Below are 26,731 nucleotides of genomic sequence, written 5' to 3'. Positions count from 1 at the left end.
TATTATTCAGAGACAGCCTCCGTGGCAAGCGTCGAAAAAAAACTATTGAAATTTGTTTGCCCACCAAGAATTTAAGAGTTCTTAAAAAAACTTTTAAATGTGTCCGTGCGTTCCAGATCGAATTGATATTTGGAAATGTTGACTTTTGAGGAGAAGGGCTTTTTTCTCCCCCGGCCCTTTCCTCCCCTCCTCTTTTTGCGCCTGGCGCACAGCCTGTTAAATTCCGGAAGTACTGTATTTGGTTGCTTTTTCATCTCACTGACAGCAAATTGTTGTATATCTAAATTCTATCTTCCTTTTATCTCCATTTTCCATTTTAGGTAAGGTACGTTTTTATTAGCGGAAAAGATTGATCAATCACACTGGCCTTGTCATCATTACAGTCATTACGCAAATGAATCCTAAAACAAACGCTAAAAAGTAAAGAACATTTAATGACAGTTTTATTCTCATAAATATAAACATTTGTTCAGCTTTACGTTCGTTAATTACAACTTTGTAGTAATTACCTCCAAATCTTCTGTCATTTTGGTTGTGTCCTCGGGAAAATAAACCTTTGGAAAAAATTCACTTCTGTCCTCTAAATTACAAAAATCTAAAGATCTCATCGTGTTGGTCTCAAAAAAGAGAGTTTGGGGCTCGGGTTGTCCTGTTTTCTTACGACTTTTGGTCTTCGCATCACCTGTTTTAAAACATTGTGAACAATTTATTCTGCAACAACAACTTTTCAGTTCCTCCCTGAAAGACTTGTTATAATAACCAAATATGACAGAATTTAACACGGAACTTGTATAGGTTAACATTTCCAGGGTATCGTCAATAATAAGTAACTTTATGTAGTTCTTCTCTTCTCTAATTTTGTCTTCCAGAGGTATTTCTTTACTTTCCCAGTCAATCATGTACTCTAGAGAAACTATCTCGAACGCTTGCAAAAAATCCCAAACTAGCTTCGGCCCCCAACTTATCGAATATGCAATCACCACACACACCATCATTTTCACCGCGCGAAATTTAGCGTTTGCAATTTGTGAGTTGACACAGACGTTATTTCGCGCTCGTTGCCAGAGAGCTTTTAAAATCTTGGCGTAGGCAACTGTCATCAAAGCTAAAGGAAGTAAAAAGGCAAAGAACAGAAATACACTTGATGAAATTTGAAAAGGCAATCCAACACCCCACAGACAGACCTCGTAATCTGTTTCCTTCCAGTCGACTGTTGAGTATTCTATACTGAAGAGAATTGGTGACGAACAAGCAGCTCCGTATAACCAGGAGAAAAATACGGCTTTTCGGCTGTGCTTCCATGTTATGTTTCTGGCTTTGATCGGATGTACAATATGAAAATAGCGATCTAACGTAATTCCCAACAGCAGGACAAAGGTGACAGCCAGGGTAGTGTAACTTCCAAATCCTCCGAGTTTGCACAAAGCATTGCTACCATCTCTTACTTCTTTATTTTCAATAGCGAATAAAACCGGTGTAAGAGCCAGTCTAAAGACCACATCCGTCATAGCTAAGTTGAAAAGGTGAAAATTTGAGAAGTTTTTCAGTAGGCGTTTCTTGCGGAGCAGAACGCCGCAAATTGTGATGTCCGCGATGATTCCGATCACGGCTACAGCGAATTGCAAAACATACACGACGTTTGTGAACAACGAATATCTCTTGTATTCTTCGGCGAAATATTGTTCAAAATAGAAGTCACTGTTGGTTGTATTTGTGGACTCTTCGTACACACTTTCAGTCATTTTGATCAAGCGATTAAACAGAAACTATTGATCATCTTCAAACTTGAAGTCCACTCGATGTCAGTTCGTCACCTTAAAGCAAAACCATCTTTACGGGACAATGATTGCACCAATCGTTATAGCGACCCTCCAATGAATATAATAATTTAACTGCCTGCAGGTGGTTTATTAAAACAATTCGCAAAAAAGAACGTACTTATGGTAACACAAACAACAAGAAAATACTCTGGCTCATAAAAAATACAGCATAAATATTGACAATAAAAAACTTAATTTTAGAAAATTCACAGTCTTCAAAGATTTTTGGGCGGAAAAAGCAACAAGGATGGATGATTAACTGTAGTGAGAATGTTTATCACTGAGAATTCAAAGTTTTTGTTACAGCAAATCGCTTAATTATTTTCTCATCAATAACAAAATTGTTTATTGAACCTACAATAGGTGGTCAGTAATGTTTATCTAAAGAAACAACTTGAGTGTGCTTGCTTACTATTAATGATAACTCTAAAACAAAACTATTACGACGTTTTGAAGTATTTTTTAAGACATACACTGTTATTGAAAGGTCTCTCTTTCATAACCCTCAGTTATACTGGAGTAACTCAAAAGGCAAAAATGCCAATCGAGGTTAGTTTCTAACGTTTATATGCAGAGCTTCGTAGAATTCGACTACAAATATTATTCTCTCTAATCTACACCTTCCATTATGAGAACATTAATTTTAAAAACAGTTTACTTTAGTGTTATATTAATAACCAAGACGCAATTTTTGTAGTTTTATTTTAACTATAAGTAAAGGCCGGGGAACCGTATTGTTAACAGGTTACGTTGTTCCTGGACACCACACGATAACGGGCAAAAAATTAAGGTCGTGATTGAAGTACACCAAGTACCAAGATCACGTAAAGGAAAATCATAAATTTATATTTTTTCACCTGGTGTTTACTAGATTTTCACAAAAAACAAGTTACTGCGAGTAAATTTTGGGGGCAGCTGTCGAATTCTCATGACACCACTAATTAACGAGAGAAAACCGCAAGCAGCCTGAATGTTTCTCTGAAGCAATGACTCAAACCACGTGAAAGAATAATAAGTAATAATAATAATAATCCTTTATTTACCCTCGGCAGTATTTATAGCACTAATGCCAGTGGGACCGAGCAAATGCCTGGAAGAAATAATTTAAATCAAACTAGAGATAAACACCTTTATTTATTCAGGGAACTCCCGTCTCTTTTTCCTCAATCGTTTTTCTCCACCCTCTAACCCTTGGGGGGCGCCGGGTAGAGAAAGACGTCAAAATTCCTAACGTTATCCAGCGACGTCACCTACTTTTGCGAATATGGTAGGTGTTTTCTGATTGGCTATTACCTTTCCGAAATAGAACATCTTTAATTATTGGCTGAACACGTTAAGGAAAACATCCGGTTGGAAATAGTGTTGACAGGCTAATTGAGGACTGGAGCGCGATAGGAACTTACCCCACCAACTATCATGACATTCTAATGACCCGCCACGCAAGGAAACACCTCGAAATTTTCTTCCCTACCCACCAAAGGATAAATAATGAACGCTCCCTTAGGGTAGCATGGGTTAGATCTGGGGTGGGGTTTTTTCGTTGAAGACACAGGGGTTTTTTTCATAACGTTCCTTTACTCATAAAAAGTGTCATTTCGATGCGACACACCTTTGTCACCAACTAAACATCGAGTTCAACTCGCGCACGGATCACATACGAGGTCATGGTCACACAACCATTATAAAATGTCCTTGCTCATTCAGGAATGTCTCGCATTCTGCAGACTTCCCTCAAACACCTAATTGAGCAGTAACAGAAGACAAATGTGCATTGAATTTCTCTCAACCTCTGTAAGTTCAAAGAGCTTGGTTTCACCACTTGCAGCGCTGTAGCAGCGCTTTCTTTCAGAGGGAACGCTGCTGTAAAGTACGGATTGCAGCAGATAAAGCAGTGCCCGGTCGGCGTACTTAGAAGACTGGTCACATCAGATGGAAGAAGAAGAGATGACAAACTTTCATCGGTAATGGATCGAACTACAAAGGAAATTACAGCAGGGACAACTGAAAAGACAGTTTGTTCACCTTTCAATAATCAGGTAACAAGTGAAACAAGTAATGGCGGAATTTGCTGATTTGGGATTTAAGCTTATCATTTACAAACTGCAAAATGAAGTGTCGCCAAATCATTGCACAGGCTTCACAGTTTACTGTTTAAGAGGTGGGATGAAAGAGGCCTTCACCTTAGAGTGAGAACTGGTTTGGTGAACTGTGATTGAGAATCTGATCACAGTTTAACTATCCTAAGAGTAGTTTTAAATAATTGAGAATCAGAATTATTTCCATGTTTCTTAGATTAGACATTTCATTTTCTTACACGTTGTGCCACTTTTCCGACCCAGTAGGAGTAAAATCAAGACAACTTGAAACTTTAATAGCCACACCCAGTCTGGGGAACCATGTTCTGGTACTAAAAAAAGGGTAGTTTACACCTGCTAGCACAAACTGTTGTAAAAGGTTAAAACATTAATATGGCTTTGAACATCAAGTGTGAAACTTCTTACCAAATGAGTGGACTGCTCTAAAACACAATTCTGTCAAGGGTGGAACATTGCTGTAGTGGCTGTCCAGGATATACCTCAAACTTAGCACTTGTCTTAAATCTGTCGAAGAAAAAATGCGAGAGGTATTGTTCAATTTATTGGCATTTGTCAGCAAATGGAACAATATGCCTTTCTATGCCTTTCTATGCCTTTCAGATGCGATTGCTTGCAATATTTCCTTATCTTTACTACAAAACGGCCATTCCCTAAAAATAACAAGATACATGTACACTGGGTTATGAAAACTTGCTTCATAGCAAGCAGTGGTGGATCCTGGGGAGAGACCCCCCCCCCCCCCCCCCCCCTCCCCAGTTAATTTTAGACCAAACTGAGCAAGAGATCCTTTTTGGGCTGATTTGCCAAAACAAGATACAGGAAACTCTTCTTTCCAAATATTCCCAACACCCCAGCCACTCCAGCTATTTTCAATGAGGAAGCATTTATACAAGTTAGAGTAAAATTCACAGAAGATTTGGAAACAAATACAAAAAACATATAACTGAATGAAAGAGGAATGTGATCACCTGAACAATGTTCTTCTTTTGAGCTGGACAGACTGCTGACAGCAATGCTGAATAAGTAAAAAAGTAATCAGCATGCATGCTTGGGATGTTTACACCTGTAGGTTCAATGATTTTTAAACAGGTCTGTTATTTAACATTCAATCCCAATCAACTTCTGATCAACAGTTTGAAAGAGAGGACCTCCCATCCTATCCAGGACTGTTTTTTGCAACTGACTACTATATTAGGAAGAAAGGCACTTTATAACCAGTAATTGAATGTCCTTAATACAAAATGTTAGTGCCTTTCCTTGACCTTCTCTTTTCAGTAAATTTATTTTCTTTTGGACTCTAACCGCTACTCTGCCAAGCACAAGTATTAATGCTATGAACATTTCATTTGTTGACATGTCAATGTGTGCAAAGGACACTGTATCTGACCTGCATACTAGAATCAGAAAAACACTATTTTCGAAAATATAATTTCTATAAATCTTGGGCATAAAAGTGAGTTTCTCTTCTTAGGACCTGCCATGACACCTAAAATACTCAGTAAGAAAATGAAGCGAAAATGGGGAATCAAGTCCCAAGAGATGTCGAGACGGTGTTTCGTTAGCGCAACCTTACTAATAAACAGTAGTAAACTTTCTCTTAACTAACAACTCTCTAAAACATACAACAAGTCGTTGACCCCTGCCCTTCTTTAGTCATTTTCTTGGTCTCTCTATAAGATGCATGGACACCAAGACTAAGAGTGACCTGACTAAGACATGTGTAGTGATGCATACCAACTTAAGCCAATAATTTTCAAATTCTCCATTTTGAGAAGAGTGGCAGGTAGTAGCTGAAGATTCATGTTGTTGTCTAGTATTAAAGACTCAAGCGACGAAAGCTGATTCACATCTATAAAAAAAAGAAACAGAGGCACTAATATTTAGGGCTGGTTCACACAAGTGACTCTTCACCCTGCAAGCACGTAGCCTGAAAAACAGCCGTCTCTCTTTGCTAAATTTGTCGCTAGAGATGTTTGGCCAGGAGGGACATCCGTGTTTTGGTCACAGAAATTCCATAATAATGATGTAAAATCTATTTGAAATATGCTCAGGAGCTCTTATTGGTTGGATTAGTTATATGATTACTTCAGCTCTTGTTTACTAAAGACAGACAAAAGATACTAGTCACAAAAGTCAAGATAATGTAAACAGAATGAATCTACTTCGAAAACTGTAAAATGAATATTCCTCGAATTAAGATTCTTCTTTACAAGATGCATTTGAAGTTTTGCTCAAGCTCATTTGCAGAACACAAAACTTTACCATAATCAACCAGGCAAAACATAAAATCGAACAAATTTGCTTTTGGAACCCCATATGACTACCCAATTTAGTATAAAGTTTTGCATCATTGGAATTTCTGTCACTGAGGCACAGACGTCTCTGCTTGGGAAATGTCCCTAAGAGTGAGGAGTGAGGAGGGATGGCTGTTTTCCCAGGCTACAAAGTTAAAAAAAGAAGTATAACTTTACCTCAGCTTGAGTGTGTGGATCAAATAATCCTTAATCCTTAAGAGCCCTTTTATTGTGTTACCTTGAGGTAAAGAACTGAGTTTATTTCCACTTGCATAAAGATCAGTTAGTCCTTGATGCCTCATTAACTGACGCGGAATCTTGCGAATGGCATTTCCATCAAATGATAAACTGTTAAGGGATGCACAGTTGCATAATTGCCATGGTAACCATTCAAGCTTGTTATTAATGACATTGAGATCCTTTAGTTGTGTTAGATTCCCTAATTCTGAGGAAAGAAGTAATTTATAAATGAATTAATATTTTATAGGTCAGAATGTTAAATTGTGTATGAGAAAATTTAACATTACACCCTGGGGGGAACTCCGCATATGAAAGTGGTGGGGATGCTCGTCGTCTCGCTTAGAGGTGTAAATTGCGGATTTTGGTCTCATTTAGGGTGTTCTGGGCAAAATCCCATCATATTTAGCCATGAAGGTCTCGTTTAGGGTTGCACACGAAAAAATTTAAAAATATATATTTGATATGTGTATTTTAACTCGTTTTATTTACTCCATTCATATAATCCAAGTTTTCTCATTTGTCTGTGTTTTAACATGGTCTCTTTTAGATTTCAAAAAAAGTTTGGGCCATGCCCAGATCGGTCTCCTTTAGGGGTTTAATTCAAAGTTTCCGATGAACATCCCCACCCCTTTCATATGCGGAGTCCCCCCCACCCACCCGGGCATTATACATCCCCAGAACTCCTAGAATAGATGGAGACCCTTAAACCACACCTAATAAACATCTAAGTTTTGTGTCTGCCTCAAAGAAGGTCAATGAGATTGACTGAAGAATAGTATGAAGCAACTCTCTATCATCACTTTTTGAAGGTGTTCATCTTACTGATGTATCTGTTAAGAGAGAATTTACAGTAATCGCCTTATGGCCTACGTACCTTGGGGTAAAAATGGCAATTCATTGTTGACAAGTTGCAATGATGTAAGTGATGTCAGCTGACCAATGGCTGGAGTTAGATTTTTCAAGAAGTTATTACAAACATTAAGTCTCTCCAGTGTCTGAAGTTTTCCAATTCCTAAAACAGAGAAAGAGCAATGCCTTCAGCGTTACACCAAAGTTTTATTGGAACTTATATTAAACTCTCCACGACCTTTAATTTCAGTCAATTATTTACATGAAAATATAGTATCCACAATAAATAATGTAATTTTACCATCTGGAAGTTCATGAAGGTTATTAGAATGCAAGTACCTATCAAAGAAAAGGTAAAAATAAGGAAAGTCACCATGTGGCACATATATAGAAGAGTAAAATCAGCTACTGTTATAGCATGACTTATAGCGTTATGAGAACAAGACAGTAGCTGTGGTCACACTACGGACTTTACCTAGGTAAAACCGATTTACCTTGGGCAAATTCATCAAAAATCTCCAGAAGTAGATTCATCTCGGGTTTTGTTTTACCTGGGTTAAAAAATTCAGGGAAGGTCACACTACTGATATCGGCTCCTAAGGTTTTCATGCACAGTTGAATTTTTTGGATCATAAATTCAAGAAGGCAAGATGCGCAGGGATCTACCCGATCAAAGAGACGTTTTTTCTTTTATCTTGCTGTTATTTCTTATGCTAATTCAACGTGCAAGGTGAAGACAGGCGATGACGTGGGCAACTCGTGCCCCCAAACTTTCTTTCACCGCGTGAGCTATGTCTGGTTCTGTCATCAAGACCTTCGCCAATGCGCATCTATTGGCTAGCAACCTCGGTATTTCTTTTTTCTTGGCTATCGCTTTGGGGTAGCTGTCAAGGGAAAGTCTATTGTCCTGGAGACATATCCAAGCCTCAGACGATAAAATTTCCCCGAGGTAAGTTACTTAGGGAAAAATCGGTCACATTTAAAAAATCAAGTTTCCCTAAGCAAACTGTCAACAAGTCGAGTTTACCGAGGTAAAAAGTCAGTAGTGTGAACACAGCTATTGAGAGCCAAGACAGTAGCAGAAATATTATTGAGCTATTTTGAAAAATAGCTCATATGTCAGTGGTGTGAGCGTATGTATCTTTGTGGCTTTGTATCTCTGTATCTTCGTGTGTTCGGATGTTTGTTGCAAGAGCCAATAAGGTTGAAGGTACTATGAGTTGATGCTTAGGAACCAATGAGATCTTGGCATCTACTTAAACATGACATTGCTAAAGGTCGAACAAGGGCACTTTTAGATCGCCATCTTGATTCTTGACAATTTTTTCGTCTTTTATTACGGCTACAGGTGTTTGGAAACATTATATTAAATATCTTCATGATTCAAACGCTGTGTACATTGATGCAGCTGTTTAAGGGTTCATCTTTTAGTGTGGATGCTATTTCAAGACATTTCTGACCGAATTCGGCTATCGTGAACGGTACTGACGCATGTACCGCATTTATTTGAATAAGCGCCCAACCTTGAATTAGCGCCCACCTCGAATAAGTGCCCATCCTAAAGGCAGAAAAAGTTAATAAGCGCCCAGCCTCGAATAAGCGCCCACCTCCTCCTCGTCCCAATCAAACTCAAATAAGTGCTCACCCCCACCCCACCCACTTGAGTGAATAAATTCTAATAAGAGACTTCCCGGAGGACGGAGTTTTCTTCAGAGTATTATACAGAAACCTTTCTTTGTTACTTCTCCGCGTTTTGTTATTAGCATTTATTGTTTTGTTGCAAAATAAACATACTTTACTTGCTGAAAATAGTGAAAATTTAATAAGCGCCCAGCCTCGAATAAGTGCCCACCTCGAATAAGCGCCCACTCTCAAGGTCCAAAAATTTAATAAGCACCCAGGGCGGTTAATCGAATAAATACGGTATTTATGAGTTGTGTTTCACCTGCTTCAAGGTAGAATATAAAAGGTCATATATTTTCAAAGCTCTTCCAGTGAAGCAATAATTGATATTTAGATATGGACTTTAATTTGAAAGTATGCAGCCTATAAAATGTAGTCTTGCAAGTTTGAAAGGCAGCTTATTTTTTTAAAGCTGTACCGAGTATTGTTAATCCTGAAAAGATTGTAAACAAGCTTTAAAAATATTATTCTCTTGCTTACAAAGTTCAACAGACCTTTTTCGTTCCGGCAAAACAAAAAATAATAACGATAATAAGTGAACAACATGATACATCCTTCCTGCATACTAAGCATTATAGTTATTGAAACGTATTTTATTTAGCAAAGATGAGTAACTTAAGTAGAAACCAGTAGCGTTAGGGAATAAAATTGGAAGAAGCTAGTTGACACAATAATTAGATACTGTTTTATTGAGTGGAGTAACATGATTATGAGCAGAAATATATTTCGGCAGTTTGGTAATTTTCTTGGAAGTTAATAGACCTTAATAAATGTTAGGCTATCAACCTTGACGTTGCATGAAACATAATTTAATTGCAGATGTTGTGATGAAGCCGAGGTGATTTCTTAAAATCGTTGAGAAAATTTTGTAGTAAACAATTTGGGTTTTTTGTACGTACGAATTGTAAAAGGGCCAAAGGCCAACATCTTCACGTGCAAATTGTGTGCATGAGTTATTTTTATTATTCTCTTTACTAGATTACCGTGTGATAACTCGAATTCCCTCACGTACGAACCACGAAAGGGGTCAAAGTCCAACACTTTCACGTGCCAGTTGTGTGACTGTGCATCTCATGCAGATTGGCTTTTCACGATAATAATAGTAACTTGAACGTATGAAAACCTGTTTCGTTTTGTAACCAATGCCTTTAAAAAGGCTCTTGTCTTTTAAGAAGCAATAGCTTTTAAAACATGAAGAAATAAGTTGTCGGAGTTAAGGACTGTTTCACTGAGTAGAATAGCACGTGAAAACCTCGTGAACTGTGATGATGCAACCATCTACCACAATGATAAGAATCCTGGTATTTCGTAAGTTCGATGAGTCACATTTTGGCTTAAGAAACTCCGAGGAAACCTTAGAGTTTTCCTTCTAATCAACATTTGGTGAGTAGACATTTATTTTACTTTAATAATTTATTTAACTTGCACCAAATGTAACAGGGAAAGACAGAGGAAAGTGAATATATAGCATGATGATCGACGCAGCTGAGCGATTCGCATTTTCATTTATGTACCGCAATACCCAATTTCGCACAAAAACCCAGTCTACATTTAGGACGAAAAAGGTAGATTCATCACTCTTGGTAAGGACGTTACACTGAAGCATTCAAAATAGCTCATGCACGTTTAACGTGCCAATGTTTACTAAAAACTAGTAATAGTTGACACTACAGCTGCCCCCGCTCTGTATATTGTCGGTCAATAGCATTCTTGCTCGTTGTGTAGCTCTTTGAAATATACCGATTCATAAGGAAGATTTTCACACATATTCCATACAATAGGTGAGATAAATACAGGAAACGCAAGGTTCCATGCACAGTTTTAGGTCGATTTACACATTGATCAAAACATTCTCAGTTTCGAGAATAATTTATTCTAAACCATAAGAAAAGATTTAATTAGAAGTTGAATTTTTCGCTATTTCTCTTTCACTTTTTACATTCAGTTCATTTTATTTGCCGGAAAGGAAGCCTTAGAAATTAAAAGGACGTTTGATCAATCCACACTCGCGCATTCTAGTCTTATTTTAAACTTTATAGCGGAAGGACATCTTTGAGCAGGGAATAAGTCAGCAGAGAATTTGACTGTCTGCGAATTTCTGTAATCGTCCATCGTTCTGCGAGTGAGAAGCTAGCCGTTGTTCAGTCGTCTTGCTTTTTTGGGGCTGAGTCTTATTCCGGTCAAAGAGAGAGAGAAAGAGTGTCTGGCAAGGTTTCCAATGAAAGATTTGTGAACTCGTGGCTGGCAAACTCTCCAAGTGTTTATATATACACAGTTATTCCTCACGAAGCGAGGCGCGGAGCGCCGAGCGAAGTGAGTTTATAATCTCGGCGCGCGCGCTGTGCTTGAACCGCGTGTGGGTCCTAGCGAGCTGCAAACTCGCAGCTCTCATCTTTTCTTGTATATATCCGATGGTGTCCGCCATGACGTCATACAGTAGTTTGACGTCACGGCACATTTTTGTTTCTAGGCAACATTCGACTGAAAGCGATTTCGAATTCCATCAATGACCAAAGTATTCATGAAGAGCTGTCTTTTCAGCGTCTGCAAAACAATGTTTGCTATCGGTGAATCTCAAGCCATTTCTCGTGCAAACAGAACGGCAAACACAAGAACGCCGAATTGTCAATCCTCCCAGGGGAAGATTTGACTCCTCTGGAGCGAGAACGCCGACTTGAAATTCAACGGCCCAAGCAACAAAGATGGAGACGGCATCAACAAACAGCGGAGCAGAGGGAACATCACGCAATGAATTTCGAATGCTAAAGTACTTTAAGAGCAAATTGAAGCGATTTTGGATAATTAGCCTTAACATATGCGCGAACATCGCGGGAACAAAACACGATTTGCTCGCAGACGAGCCGTATCGGCTTAGGCTGTTGGGCTTCCATTGTTTACATGTAAATGCGACGAAATACATCTTCGTTGGGTTTTCACTGTCGAAACTGCAGTCATTCTTCTGAAAAATATCTTTGAATTCACGTTTAATAAGGCCTGAAGGCTCGAAGGTTTTAATAATAAAATTTCGACACATCGTCGTTGTTTCACGTGGCCTAGTGGTAAAGCTTTGACTCGGTGTGTCGGAGTTCCGGAAATAACCTTTTTCTCTTCGCTTCTTTTCTTTTCGTCTTTTTTTGCTTTTTCTTTCCCTTTAGTTTTCATTTTACGTATAACAGTTTTGTTATGTTTCTATATATAGCTTGCAATTTTTAGATTTACAATTTTTTTTCTCGGCTTACTTGCCGTAACCCCGAAGTCCTTCGCGAGGTCCTGCGATTTACGTATTTCTAGTACGCACCTTATAACTTTTTCTGCGCTTAATGACTGTCGTTAAAATTTTGGTTCATAACTTTCACTGAAACAACTGCTCCACAGAATGTCACTGATAACACGTAACGCAAAAGAGTGTCGAAGTATGACTGCACAATAAATGTCACAAAATCTACCTAAGCGGTCCCTTGGGGATGTTCTGTCTTTACGTCATCCTAACCATTTCGTACTTGCGGGCACAAACAATAGAAACGTCATCATTAACCTACCGGGCCTCGCGGCCCCTGTTCAACTTGAAATCGAGATATTTCAACTGTAAGTACTTTCCTTAATATACGCGCGAGTTACTAGAGTGCCTCCTCGGGATTTCGCATTCTAGGCGAAATCCCTGCGGGGGTGATAATACATTTGCAGATAATTATGTAAGAACGCTGGCTATTTTGGTGCCAACATTTTAGCTTGTCTGCCTATACCGCAGTTTGTTTGCTTGACGGGTTACTTTCTAGGGAGGTAAAAGTGGTATTTCCCAGTTCAACATTTATCCAATCCCTCCTGAGTATCTGAAGAGAAACAACAAATATAAAAAGGCGAAGAAAGGTAAGAGTTCAATCTTCGGCTTTTATAGTTAAATTTCTCTTATCACAATTCTGATTTTTGACTCATTCATTCAGTTTGGTTTGTTTAGTAACGACTATGTTTAGGATATCAGAATGTTTGTTAGGTTGGAATTTTGGAAGTCATAGGTAACTGAAAACCTTCTCCATCAGTATTCGGCAAATGAGTTTGTAAGCTCTTTAAAAATTGACCGAAATAAACACAGGTCAGTAAAAATAAGGTCTGTCGAAATATTCTGCTGAAACTGAATCTATAGGTCATTACACGAAAATTTTCCGAAGAAATAGGGGAAACTGACGGATTTAAGTTTCTTATATTTTCACCTTCTTTTAAAACATTTTTAAACCACTGAATTTACAATTAATTGTTTCTTTTAAAAACCAACTCTAAGCTGAGGTAGAGTCGTCTCTGATTTATTGTTCGTAGAAACAGAAAGTTGCATTCATAATTTCAATTGTAAAGATGTCTTTGAGTTGCCCGAGCAAACGATGACTATATAAAATAGCGATTTTCATTCCGAAAACACCTTTTTTACGGTTTTGTTTACAAAGGGAATAAGAATGGCAGACGCCACCGATTGCCGTGGCAACTGGATATTTTCCGGCCCCGATGGTATTAAGCCTTTAGTACGTTACAAACTGCGTGACACAAGCTACGTTGGTCACACAACTTTCTCACGTGAACGCACAAGTGACGTCAGACATATGTGGCGTGCTCCGTGGTAGTCTGCTAATTTTACCGCCAAAAGTTGCTGGGTTGGTGCTATTGGTTGGAACACGTGGTCTTACAATGACTGGCGACTGCTCAAAACCGGGAATCAGATTAGATCTGGACCATTTCGTTCAGCTGTTGCACATCGAATCGTTAACGAAGGAGTGTATTGACAGTTGATTAACGTTCAAACCAGTAAAATTGCCAACTTATCTAGTGACAACAGTGAAACTACAAATAAATTACTGCTTACTTACGTGGCTTGTATTTACTTTACAGTGATTCATGTATTTATTGAATAATTTTCCACTGGACAACTAAGAAATGTAGCTTTAATTAAGAATTTACAGGGCTTTTCGCAACTTGCGTGCAATGTTTGTCTGAGAAAAATTAAAACATTTTGGTAACTCTTTAAATTCCTTTCGGAACGAGTTGGATCCAGCGGAGAATACAAAAGAACGCCCGAGGCGCGAAATGAACTTCGACGAACTGCAAGAATACTGGCAAGAAAACCGTCATGAAGGTAAGTTCCCGGTGGTTTTGTCGCCAGCAAGAAGGAGTCCTCAAACCGAAAATCGCTATTGATGATAGATCACTTCATCTTCAATAATCTGGTCGTTGATAATGCTGGTCAAACAGCAGATAACAAGCACACAGGCTAGCATCAACTCAGAATCTCTTCCCTCTTCACTCGCCATATCCAATGATTAAATACTGATAGATCGATTAGTTACTCAAATAGCTTGATGTTAATTTCAACCAATCGGATTAAGGAATCAAGGCTGCAGTTTGACACGTTTTGGGATACTCAACAATCAGGATTTTTACATTCATCTGGTGGATGTAAAAAACGTTCTCTTTCCTCCTTCCTCGGGCGCCTTTCGCGCTTCTCACGCGCCCGAAATCCTTTTTCTCTTGCCCTTCGAACGGCTACCACGCAGGCTAATCATGACCCCGCGAGGAAGGTCGGCAAATGTAAATCCGATGATATAACTGCAGCAAAGTATTTCGCAACTCCCCTCTTATGCAGTAAGCATATAAAGCTACAAACCACCCCCTGACTTTACTTACACTTTATCTAACCCCACAAAGCTTAAATTGAATAACTATACTACCCCACCCATCCCCTACACTTCAGTCATTGCACTTGATTACCGTAAAATTCCGAAAATAAGCCCCTTCGTGTATAAGCCCCTCCAAATATAAGCCCCTAAACTCGTAACGCAAAAAATCATCCCTTAAATCGCCCCTCCAAATATAAGCCCCCACGGGGGCTTGTACTTAGAAATTACCCTCAAATACAAAGTAAAACAAAGCAAAAACGGTAAATTTACTTCCAACTATAAGGCTAGCCCGATCGATTTTGAAACGCAAATTTCCCTCCGTAGATAAGCCCCTCCGAATGTAAGCCCCTCCAAAAATAAGCCCCTCAAAAAGGGCCTTTGAAAAATATAAGCCCCGGGGCTTATTTTCGGAATTTTACGGTATGTCCATACTACAAATAGCGTGACTGTCTAAAATAGCGTGACTGTCTAAATAGTGTGATTGTGCAAATAGGGTGCGTTTGACGTCAGTATTATCTGTCATGTGTATCATACCTCACTTTCACTTTCCATCAGCCTCAAGCAGTTTACCTCATGTTATAGTGAATAGAATTTCTTTGGATTCTGTTGAGGAAGGTGGGTAGTTTTTCTCTGGTTATTATGCTCACAGATTTAATAATTCGTTGTAGACTTCGCCATGTGCTGACGAAATTCAGTTGTTCTCAATACGAAGCGTTTCTATAGCCTCTTGTTTTCACAACGTGTGAAAGCCTTATGCAGCATTCATTCTTGGTCTCTGTTTTGTGCATGGTTTAGAATTTGAAGAAAAAAGGTTATATATGTCTGTTGTAACTGTTTGGTTATCGTGTTTCGAAACCATTTTAATTTTCGCGTGATTATTTGAAGCTGACAACATATGCGAGTACAAGTCATACTTCCCTGTGCTTATGCGAGATCATTGAAGACTGGACTCCGTGTGGTTTATCACTTTTGCTAACGGTCGCTTTTCGGTTAAACATACGTGCGTTAAAGTGACTTCTACCGTCCTAGAAAATATACGTCGATAGTCGTGGACCATTGATCGTGCGAGTTCAAAACGAACGATTATTGCATGCCTTGGAAAGGAATTAAAGAAATTGCAGTTTGTGTTCACAGATGCTTGACATTCAAATAGGAAGCTTAAGGTGCTTAATATGAGCCAGTTTCAGTAGTTTTTCTAACCTGCTCTCGTCGCGCCAGAAGTGGCTGGATAATTCTCGATTTTTAGATATGTGGATAGTAAAGTTCAATCGTTCTCGCTTTCAACTAAGTGATTGAAATTTGTTTTGAAGCTTGGGTTTAGCAATATGAGCAAAGTTTCTAACAATGGTATCTCTGCAAATCGTCTTTCTGTTCACACAAAAATCGAGCGTTTTCAACGAAACTCAAAGTTCTTGAGTTTGAGACTGACAGGAAGTTCCTGTGCAACGACGGAAATAAGAGACGTCTGCAGGCTAAAGCAAAAGCGTTTTTTAATTGACCACGACAGTTTAATACCATAACATACCATAATGCTCTCTGCTTGTCACCCCAAAATTTTGCACAAGCATTGTTTTCAGCTTTTCTTGGGGCCATTTTAACTCCCAAGAGAAACTGAAAACATTGTTTATGCAAAATTTTGGGGTGACAAACAAAGGGCATTATGGTATGTTATGGTATTTTCTGGAGCGGTCAATTTTGAGCGACGCACGTCAACCGGAAGTAAGGCCTTTTCCCTTTAAATGTGCCTTGACGCTACCAAATTGTATTGCTCGGCGTCTTTTAAGAATTAAAATTCATATAGAGACAATTTTTCCAAAAGTTGAGGACATTTACTGCCCAAGAATGCAAAAAACCACTTCCGGTTAACGTACCTAGCTCAAAAACGTCTTTCCTTAACCTCCCGTCCATTCACAGGTTTCGTTGCTTAGTGCTCAGTGAAATCTTCATGCACCTTTTTATGACTAAAAACTTACAGTCTCAGTGGCGAGCAAAATTTATGAACTTTTGACCAACCCACTTTCGTTCTCATTTTGCTCTCTGTTCGTTATGATCCGTTATCTTCTTATGTCTATTATGTGTCTATTGCACTCTGCTTGCCCGCCCCCCACCCCCCCCCCCCAAATTTTGCATAGACTATTGTTTTCAAATCCTCTTGGGAGGACTGTATATTCCCAAAAGGATATGAAAACAATACCTTATGCAAAATTTGAGGGGTAAACAGAGTGGATTATGGGGATTTGAAAATAGTCAGTGGGAAGGAGGTGCGTGCGCACCCGTTGCACCTCTTCCTCATTATTCTCCTCTACGGAGCCATGCTGCCATGGGATTTTTCTGGCCGCGTACAGACGAGAGCTCTGGAGTCGAAAATACCTCCTACGTACTTGAATCAGAAAGACCGCAATTTGATTAAAAGGGTACATCTCCTTCGATTGTTTTATCCTTCTCTTCTGCAAAATCTGCTTCCTCTACTTGACAGTCACACCAAGCGCTAGTCGAAGCCTTTCAAAACGTAGTCTACGTGGTTTTAAAATGGAAACATTGAAGAGCGTTCATTACTTAACAAATCTTAGAAGCACGTTGCTGGTCACGAGCCGTATCTCTTGTTATGAAGTAGCCTGTGCCAGGCTCTCAGAAAGTAGAGCCGCCGAGAAAATAAAACAAGCGAAGCGAAAATAGGACTCGCGCGATCTGGAGGGGGCTGTGTCCCCCGCGCGTATTTTGCATCACTTTTTACTGTACGACTGTACCACTATCTTGGAGCCTGGAACAGACTAGTCATAAATTAAAAAGCTTTATACCGAAAAGGTTAATAAAAAAATATGTGTTCATACTTATCTAACGTAACTTATGAAAGGAATTCATTAGTTTATTAACTGAGCGAATCGATTGCAGGATCAAGAGCTGGTGATGGAATACTCGCAGGAGCAACTGAACTTCTTCAGACTCTGTTGTGTAGTATTTGATTTGGTTCCAGAAGGACTGCGGCAAATTTTCAAAAACGAGTGGGACTTTCGTTACAAGGCGCCACTCGGAGAATGGAAAGACACGGCACAAAATGGTCGTGATTTCTACAACAAGGAATCGAAATCAAGTCGCAAGAAAAATGGCCGACTGCTCGCGACAATACAGAATGGTAACACGGCCGAGTGGGACTGCACCTGCTTGTTTTTTGCCATCCTGTACTCAGACAGTATTGGTACCACCTTAAGTCCAGCTGTCCAGAAAGAGGTCGATGATATTCGTCAGGTGCGAAACGAGATCGCCCATATCACTGACGGCAAACTGGCAGATGCTGATTTTCAAACTTCTGTAGATAGAGTGTTGAACGCTTTTACATCCCTTGGCCTTGCTATTACTGACGTCCAAGAAATAAAGAATCAGACGAGCTTTCCAACGACAGAAGTAGAAAAAATTAAGAAGCAAGCCCTTGATCTCCAAGCTGAGTTAAAACAGACAAAATGTGACTTGAAGGAAAAGGAAAGCAGACTTCAGCGTACAGAAGCTGATCTGGTTTCTACGAAAGAAGAAAACAGGGCTCTCACTCAGGAAATAAATGCGAAATTTCAGCCATTTTGCTTTCTCACATCGCGTCCCCCACATGATATCATCAAGCGTTCGCATGATATTGAAAGAATTACAAACAAAATGGAGGAGCTTTACAATGGTGCTAAGGGAGCAGTTAGTGCTGTGTATTTGTCAGGAAATCCAGGATGTGGTAAGAGTCAACTTGCTCGGGAAATCGGACAGCAGTTTTATTCTGAACGAAACGATGACGTTAAAGAATTGATCTTTGTTGCGACACTGAACCCTGAAAGCGTTGAAACACTTGCTGACTCTTACCTTACCCTTGCCAAACACTTACAGATGACTGAATACGCCTTGAAAGAGTTAGAATCTTTAAAAAGTGAAAAGCCTCTTGAAGCAATTCAGCAGCTCTATCGGTTCATCATACCAAAAGCCAGCAAGTTTACCAAATGGCTTATTATCGTGGACAATGTAATTGACTTGCGTTTAGTCCGCGGCTTGCTGCCTCAAACAGGCAGCGTGGAATGGGGCCATGGTCAAGTCTTGATTACCACTCAAGATAGTGGTATAATTCCTCAAAACGCGCCTCATACGTATCATGAATCATTAAGTAAAGGAATGAAGTTAGATGAGGCGGTGAAATTGCTGGAAACACTAACGCAAATTTCAGAGCGAGGACAAGAAGAAATTGTCGCTGAACTTCTCGATTTTCAGCCACTGGCCTTAGCTGCTGCTGCTTATTACGTGCAAACTGTTGTAAACAGTGGGTCTTTAAATTATGATTGGAAAGCGTACCTCGACGACATATCAACATATGGCCAAAGAAATGAGATTGAAAGTGTCCTTGCGACTGAGAGTTCAGCATATTCTAAAACAACAATGGCCGCTGTAGAAATGGCCATCAAGAGAGCTGCCGACGTTGACGAGGTTCTTCGTCAGACATTTTCTTTTCTTTCTCTTTGCGCTAAAGAAGATCTCCCCCTCGAAACTGTTTCAAAGTTCGTCAAAGCCCAAGTAAAAGACCAGCCAGAGGAGTTAATAAAGGCAAAGATTGTAAGGTCTTCTTTACTTCTTGTTTATTCCGAAGAAGGAAATAAACCATTAACTTATTTGCGCTTGCATAAAATTGTGTATGAAGCTTTAAAGCAAGCCAAAATGTCAAATTTAAAATCATGGGAGTATGACCAACATATGGCAGAAGCGGTAAAGATTTTCAAGTCCCAGCTTGAAGGAAATGGCGAAAAGTATGCGTTTTGCAAAAAATTGACGCCCCATTGTGAATCTTTACTTAATCACATGACGTTAGAGTTCAGTTTCGATCAATGCACTTTCAAAAAAAGGCTTACGCCCTTTGTAGATTTGGATATTGTTATCGATTGGCTGTGTACAATTGCCAGTGTCTGTCTTAACAATTCTTATTACTTTTTCGCGAGAAAAGTGGTCGGTTTAGCACGCAATCTATTGGAGGGCATAGACGAAACTAATTCACGTGCATAAGCTCGAAAAGCGAGAATTTTCAACACGAGTGGTTTAGTATACTGGAGGCTAGGAGAACATAATCAAGCCAAAGAACTTCAGGAAAAAGCAATTGTGATTCGCAAAAAGATTTTTGGTGAAGATCATGCCGATGTAGCAAAAAGTTATAACGACTTGGCCTTAGTGTACGACAGCCTGGGAGAATACAATCAAGCCAAAGAACTTCATGGAAAAGCAGTGATAATTTACAAAAGGATTTTCGGTGAAGATCATGCCGATGTAGCAACAAGTTATAACAATTTGGCATTGTTGTACAATAGGCTGGGAGAATACAATCAAGCCAAAGAACTTCATGAAAAAGCAGTGATGATTTACAAAACGATTTTCGGTGAAGATCATGCCAACGTAGCAACAAGTTATAACAACTTGGCATTGTTGTACAACAAGGCTGGGAGAATACAATCGGGCCAAACAACTTCACGAAAAAGCACTTGTGATTCGCAAAAAGATTTTTGGTGAACATCATGCCTGTGTAGCAACAAGTTATAACAACTTGGCACCAGTGTACAACAGGCTGGGAGAATACAACCGAGCCAAAGAACTTCACGAAAAAGCACTTGTGATTTACAAAAAGATATTTGGTGAAGATCATGCCAATGTAGCAACAAGTTATAATAACTTGGCATTGTTGTACAACAGGCTGGGAGAATACAATCGAGCTAAAGAACTTCACGAGAAAGCACTTGTGATTCGCAAAAAGATTTTTGGTGAAGATCATGCCGATGTAGCAACAAGTTATAACAGCGTGGCATCAGTGTACAACAGGTTGGGAGAATACAATCGAGCCAAAGAACTTCACGAAAAAGCACTTGTGATTTACAAAAAGGTTTTTGGTGAAGATCATGCCGATGTAGCAACAAGTTATAACAACTTGGCATCAGTGTACGACAGACTGGGAGAATACAATCAAGCCAAAGATCTTCACGAAAAAGCACTTGTGATTCGCAAAAAGATTTTCGGTGAAGATCACGCCGATGTAGCAACAAGTTATAACAACTTGGCATCAGTGTACAACAGGCTGGGAGAATACAATAAAGCTAAAGAAATTGACGAAAAAGCACTTGTGATTCGCAAAAAGATTTTTGGTGAACATCATGCCGATGTAGCAAGAAGTTATAACGACTTGGCATCAGTGTATGGATGGTTGGGAGAATACAATCGAGCAAAAGAACTTCACGAAAAAGCACTTGTAATTCGCAAAAAGATTTTTGGTAAACATCATGCCGATGTAGCAACAAGTTATAACAACTTGGCATCAGTGTACAGAAGGTTGGGAGAATACAATCGAGCAAAAGAACTTCAGGAAAAAGCACTTGTGATTCGCAAAAAGATTTTTGGTGAAGATCATGCCGATGTAGCAACAAGTTATAACGACTTGGCCTTAGTATACGACATCCTAGGAGAATACAATCGAGCCAAAGAACTTCATGAAAAAGAAGTGAAGATTTACAAAACGGTTTTTGGTGAAGTTCATGCCAATGTAGCAACAAGTTATAACAACTTGGCATTGTTGTACAACAGGCTGGGAGAATACAACCGAGCCAAAGAACTTCACGAAAAAGCACTTGTGATTCACAGAAATATTTTTGGTGAGGATCATGCCTGTGTAGCAACAATTTATAACAGCTTGGCATCAGTGTACAGCAGGTTGGGAGAATACAATCGAGCCAAAGAACTTCACAAAAAAGCACTTGTGATTTACAAAAAGATTTTTGGTGCAGATCATGCCAATGTAGCAACAAGTTATAACAACTTGGCATTGGTGTACAACAAGCTGGGAGAATACAATCAAGCTAAAGAACTTCACGAAAAAGCACTTGTGATTAGCAAAAAGATTTTTGGTGAAGATCATGCCTTTGTAGCAACAAGTTATAACGACTTGGCATCAGTGTACAGAAGGTTCGGAGAATACAATCGAGCAAAAGAACTTCAGGAGAAAGCACTAGTGATTCGCAAGAAGATTTTTGGTGAAGATCATGCCGATGTAGCAAAAAGTTATAACGACTCGGCCTTAGTGTACGACAGCCTGGGAGAATACAATCGAGCCAAAGAACTTCATGAAAAAGCAGTGAAGATTTACAAAACGATTTTTGGTGAAGATCATGCCAATGTAGCAACAAGTTATAACAGCGTGGCATCAGTGTACAACAGGTTGGGAGAATACAATCGAGCCAAAGAACTTCACGAAAAAGCACTTGTGATTTACAAAAAGATATTTGGTGAAGATCATGCCAATGTAGCAACAAGTTATAGTAACTTGGCATTGTTGTACAACAGGCTGGGAGAATACAATCGAGCTAAAGAACTTCACGAGAAAGCACTTGTGATTCGCAAAAAGATTTTCGGTGAAGATCATGCCGATGTAGCAACAAGTTATAACAGCGTGGCATCAGTGTACAACAGGTTGGGAGAATACAATCGAGCCAAAGAACTTCACGAAAAAGCACTTGTGATTTACAAAAAGGTTTTTGGTGAAGATCATGCCGATGTAGCAACAAGTTATAACAACTTGGCATCAGTGTACGACAGACTGGGAGAATACAATCAAGCCAAAGATCTTCACGAAAAAGCACTTGTGATTCGCAAAAAGATTTTCGGTGAAGATCACGCCGATGTAGCAACAAGTTATAACAACTTGGCATCAGTGTACAACAGGCTGGGAGAATACAATAAAGCTAAAGAAATTGACGAAAAAGCACTTGTGATTCGCAAAAAGATTTTTGGTGAACATCATGCCGATGTAGCAAGAAGTTATAACGACTTGGCATCAGTGTATGGATGGTTGGGAGAATACAATCGAGCAAAAGAACTTCACGAAAAAGCACTTGTAATTCGCAAAAAGATTTTTGGTAAACATCATGCCGATGTAGCAACAAGTTATAACAACTTGGCATCAGTGTACAGAAGGTTGGGAGAATACAATCGAGCAAAAGAACTTCAGGAAAAAGCACTTGTGATTCGCAAAAAGATTTTTGGTGAAGATCATGCCGATGTAGCAACAAGTTATAACGACTTGGCCTTAGTATACGACATCCTAGGAGAATACAATCGAGCCAAAGAACTTCATGAAAAAGCAGTGAAGATTTACAAAATGGTTTTTGGTGAAGTTCATGCCAATGTAGCAACAAGTTATAACAACTTGGCATTGTTGTACAACAGGCTGGGAGAATACAACCGAGCCAAAGAACTTCACGAAAAAGCACTTGTGATTCACAGAAATATTTTTGGTGAGGATCATGCCTGTGTAGCAACAATTTATAACAGCTTGGCATCAGTGTACAGCAGGTTGGGAGAATACAATCGAGCCAAAGAACTTCACAAAAAAGCACTTGTGATTTACAAAAAGATTTTTGGTGCAGATCATGCCAATGTAGCAACAAGTTATAACAACTTGGCATTGGTGTACAACAAGCTGGGAGAATACAATCAAGCTAAAGAACTTCACGAAAAAGCACTTGTGATTAGCAAAAAGATTTTTGGTGAAGATCATGCCTTTGTAGCAACAAGTTATAACGACTTGGCATCAGTGTACAGAAGGTTCGGAGAATACAATCGAGCAAAAGAACTTCAGGAGAAAGCACTAGTGATTCGCAAGAAGATTTTTGGTGAAGATCATGCCGATGTAGCAAAAAGTTATAACGACTTGGCCTTAGTGTACGACAGCCTGGGAGAATACAATCGAGCCAAAGAACTTCATGAAAAAGCAGTGAAGATTTACAAAACGATTTTTGGTGAAGATCATGCCAATGTAGCAACAAGTTATAACAACTTGGCATCAGTGTACGACAGACTGGGGAATACAATCAAGCCAAAGAACTTCACGAAAAAGCACTTGTGATACGCAAAAAGATTTTCGGTGAAGATCATGCCGATGTAGCAACAAGTTATAATAACTTGGCATCATTGTACAACAGGCTGGGAGAATACAATCAAGCTAAAGAACTTCACGAAAAAGCACTTGTGATTCGCAAAAAGATTTTTGGTGAAGATCATGTCGATATAGTAGCAAGTTATAACGACTTGGCCTTAGTGTACGACAGCCTGCGAAAATAACTCCAAAAGGCTCCACAAGCGATGATAACACGAACAAATGTATGGTGAAAGTTTAAAAAAGTCGGGACACAGTATTTACCAAACAATCACAGACCGTAAGACCGTATTAAAAACTGTCTTCTCCTCTCTCCCTTACACTGTAATCATTATTGAATATTCCCTGCCTGACACCATATTGAATGTGTTGAAACATGCCATTCATTCTGCATTTTGTATGAGATTATAGAACTTATTGAACGACCGCAAAAGAGTCCTTTACAAATGTTTTCACGCCTTCGTCAAGCTGCAACATCGTTGTCGGGGAACATTGAATATCCGAGTTATGAAAGTAGTTTCTCGTAAAGTTTAAAAATGCGATGGACGAGCTATTTTAGACTTAAAGAAAAAGAAAAAACTACTTTATCTTTATTTCGCTTCCCCGAGGAAGGGTTCACTTTGCATTCTCCTTGCTGCCCGATGTTTGCAACATCCTGTTTATATAAAGGAAACGGAAAATCACGAGACCTCAGGAAGAAGTACGTTGCATTTTCTGGCCATTCAGTTCACAACATTTAGCTCAGCATGTTTGTCTTTCATCATCCTCTTAAGTCCCAATATCCAAATACAAATACTCCAAACTGATCTCTATATATTTCTTTAAAGAATGAGTTGAGAGAATTTGATAAAAGATCAAAGCATTTTCTCTTAGGTGATCATTTTATTAATTCTCATAACCTAATCTCTTGACAATGTATGGATATTATTAGGAGAAAATTGATGTTGGTCACTATTGGGACTTAAAGGGTTAAAAAATTGCTCCTGTAGAGTGTTGAAAAGATGTAAAACAATTACATTCTCATCAGGGAACACTAACCGTAACATTTGGGGTGATTTTTGCTTGCATAGCATTTAACACTTGAAAAAGTTGGGCAAATTTCAATCAATGTCAATCCTCGCCATTTGTAGCAGCAGGCGACAAGAAACATTTTCAATGCCTAAATAATAGTCTAATATAACAAAACTGGACCATTAGTTTTGGAATTTGTCAATACGAAAAAAGTCTCAGCTTTTAAAAAAGATCTGATAGCAAATAGCTTAATTTAGCCCTTTTAAAATTTATTAGTGTGCTGAGAAACAAGGAACACATTTGGGAGGACCTCTAAAACAATACAAGTGGCGCTTATAATTGCTTAATTTGGAAGATTTGTGAATTTTGGTTACTCCCCTGATAGTAACAGTTGACACTACAGCTGCACCCGCTCTGTATATTGTCGGTCAATAGCTAGCATTCTTGCTCGTTGTGTAGCTCTTTGAAATATGCCGATTCATAATGAAGATTTTCACACATATTCCATACAATAGGTGAGATAAATACAGGAAACGCAAGGTTCCATGCACAGTTTCAGGTCAATTTACACAGCTTTGATCAAAACATTCTCAGTTTCGAGAATAATTTATTCTAAACCATAAGAAAAGATTTAATTAGAAGTTGAATTTTTCGCTATTTCTCTTTCACTTGTTACATTCAGTTCATTTTATTTGCAGGAAAGGAAGCCTTAGAAATTAAAAGGATGTTTAATCAATTCACACTCGCACATTCTAGTCTTGTTTTAAACTTTATAGCGGAAGGACATCTGTCAGCAGGGAATGAGTCAGCTCAGAATTTGATTGTCGGCGAATTTCTGTAATCGTTCATCGTTCTGCTAGTGAAAAGCTAGCCGTTGTTCACTCGTCTTGCTTGTTTGGGGCTGAGTCTTATTCCCAAGGTTTCCAATGAAAGATTTGTGAACTCGTGTCTGGCAAACTCTCCAAGTGTTTATATATACACAGTTATACGCACCTTATAACTTCTTCTGTGTTTAACGAGTGTCGTTATCAGTTGTTTCACTGAAACAACTGCTCCACAGAATGTCACATATAACAAGTAACGCAAAAGAGTGTCGAAGTATGACTGCACAATAAATGTCACAAAATCTACCTAAGCGGTCCCTTGGGGATGTTCTGTCCTTACGTCATCCTAACCATTTCATATTTGCGGGCGCAAACAATAGAAATGTCATCATTACCTACCGATTCCTCGCGGTCCCTGTTCAAGCAAATCGAGATTTTTTCTATATTGACTGTATGATTGTATATTTCAACTGTAAGTACTTTCCTTAATATACACGCAAGTTACTAGAGTGTCTCCTCGGGATTTCACCCCAAGGGCAATAATTTAAATAAAACGTTTTCTTTCAGCTTGCTGTGGGACATTATAAAACATTTCCAAAGCCTCCCCCATCCCAAACTCCCACAACATCAAAATTTTATCATGGACAAATCATGAACTGCTAAGGTGCAATTTCCAAAAGTGCTGACAACAAAAATCTAGGGCACCAAAATCTGCTTCTACATAGGACATACTGCGAATAGACAATGGCATGTTTCTACCCCTCGGTACTCCAGGGATCAATTTGATAAAACCTTTATAACTGTTATATATATGTTATATCTGTTATATGGTTCTTTGGTTCTTAATCTTCTGTTTCACTTAATCTGTAGTCATGTAGCTGCAAAGAAACAAGAAGAACCATTTAATTCACTGTAGCCACTTACAGTTCTACTAGATTTCCAAGTCTCCAAATATCTGCTGGCTGATAAAAGTAGAAAAACAAAGCTTTTAAGAACCTTGAAATACAAATTGAACGCATCTGTGCTAAAACGGCACCGCTTACCAGTTTTCGTAGCACATTTCGCTTTAGATATAGTTTCTTTATCTTTGACAAGGAGAGAAGTTCCTCAGGTAATTCACTAAGCTTGCGATAATTCAAGTAAAGCAAAGTATAACCTTGAGACTGAGCTTCTAAAATTTCTTCGTGTATAGAAGAAGACATCAAAAACAGCGGACACGAAAGCAAAATGACGAATAACTACGAGGTTTAGTGCCTGCAACATCAACCTCGGCCGCCATGTTGAAAGTGTACATGTATATCTCGCGGGCTCAGCATTGGGCCGCC

At 39.0% G+C, this 26,731-nt stretch overlaps 3 protein-coding genes across 5 annotated transcripts; 1 reads left to right on the top strand and 2 right to left on the bottom strand.

The window, feature by feature from the left end:
• Nucleotides 1-488: 488 nt before the first annotated feature.
• Nucleotides 489-1,742, bottom strand: LOC140937858 (C-C chemokine receptor type 1-like). Its single transcript, XM_073387430.1, has one exon. It carries the CDS (start codon nucleotides 1,740-1,742, stop codon nucleotides 489-491), a length of 1,254 nt encoding a protein of 417 aa, XP_073243531.1.
• Nucleotides 1,743-3,492: 1,750 nt separating this feature from the next.
• Nucleotides 3,493-26,682, bottom strand: LOC140937294 (uncharacterized). Of its 3 annotated transcripts, XM_073386837.1 has the most exons (9): nucleotides 26,450-26,682; nucleotides 26,331-26,368; nucleotides 7,601-7,638; nucleotides 7,325-7,462; nucleotides 6,449-6,655; nucleotides 5,651-5,765; nucleotides 4,885-4,931; nucleotides 4,322-4,420; nucleotides 3,497-3,794 (listed from the first exon to the last, which is right to left on the bottom strand). In XM_073386837.1, exons 1-9 carry the CDS (start codon nucleotides 26,606-26,608, stop codon nucleotides 3,517-3,519), a joined length of 1,119 nt encoding a protein of 372 aa, XP_073242938.1. In that variant the 5' UTR covers nucleotides 26,609-26,682; the 3' UTR covers nucleotides 3,497-3,516. The 3 variants fall into 3 exon arrangements, with proteins under 3 accessions (XP_073242939.1, XP_073242940.1, XP_073242938.1); XM_073386838.1 differs by lacking the exon at nucleotides 7,325-7,462 and having other exon boundaries at nucleotides 3,493-3,794; XM_073386839.1 differs by lacking the exons at nucleotides 4,885-4,931; nucleotides 5,651-5,765 and having other exon boundaries at nucleotides 3,493-3,794.
• LOC140936573 (uncharacterized) lies at nucleotides 17,481-23,756 on the top strand. The gene is made up of 5 exons (XM_073386077.1): nucleotides 17,481-19,656; nucleotides 19,717-20,031; nucleotides 20,180-20,972; nucleotides 22,107-22,610; nucleotides 23,618-23,756. Exons 1-5 carry the CDS (start codon nucleotides 17,550-17,552, stop codon nucleotides 23,754-23,756), a joined length of 3,858 nt encoding a protein of 1,285 aa, XP_073242178.1. The 5' UTR covers nucleotides 17,481-17,549.
• Nucleotides 26,683-26,731: the final 49 nt, after the last annotated feature.

Source organism: Porites lutea, chromosome 5, assembly GCF_958299795.1.
Source record: "Porites lutea chromosome 5, jaPorLute2.1, whole genome shotgun sequence".
Classification (NCBI taxonomy): domain Eukaryota; kingdom Metazoa; phylum Cnidaria; class Anthozoa; order Scleractinia; family Poritidae; genus Porites; species Porites lutea.
This window is presented reverse-complemented; position numbering and strand designations above follow the sequence as displayed.

Coding starts and splice junctions, on each gene's coding strand:
- LOC140937858 (XM_073387430.1), bottom strand. CDS start 1,742: ATGACTGAAAGTGTGTACGAAGAGTCCACAAATACAACCAACAGTGAC.
- LOC140937294 (XM_073386837.1), bottom strand. CDS start 26,608: ATGTCTTCTTCTATACACGAAGAAATTTTAGAAGCTCAGTCTCAAGGT. Junction 26,369..26,449: donor GAAATGTGCTACGAAAACTG/GTAAGCGGTGCC, acceptor TACTTTTATCAG/CCAGCAGATATTTGGAGACT. Junction 4,421..4,884: donor AAAAGAAGAACATTGTTCAG/GTGATCACATTC, acceptor TTTCTTCGACAG/ATTTAAGACAAGTGCTAAGT.
- LOC140936573 (XM_073386077.1), top strand. CDS start 17,550: ATGGAATACTCGCAGGAGCAACTGAACTTCTTCAGACTCTGTTGTGTA. Junction 20,973..22,106: donor TTGGCATCAGTGTACAGAAG/GTTGGGAGAATA, acceptor AGTGTACAACAG/GTTGGGAGAATACAATCGAG. Junction 22,611..23,617: donor TTGGCATCAGTGTACAGAAG/GTTGGGAGAATA, acceptor ATTGTACAACAG/GCTGGGAGAATACAATCAAG.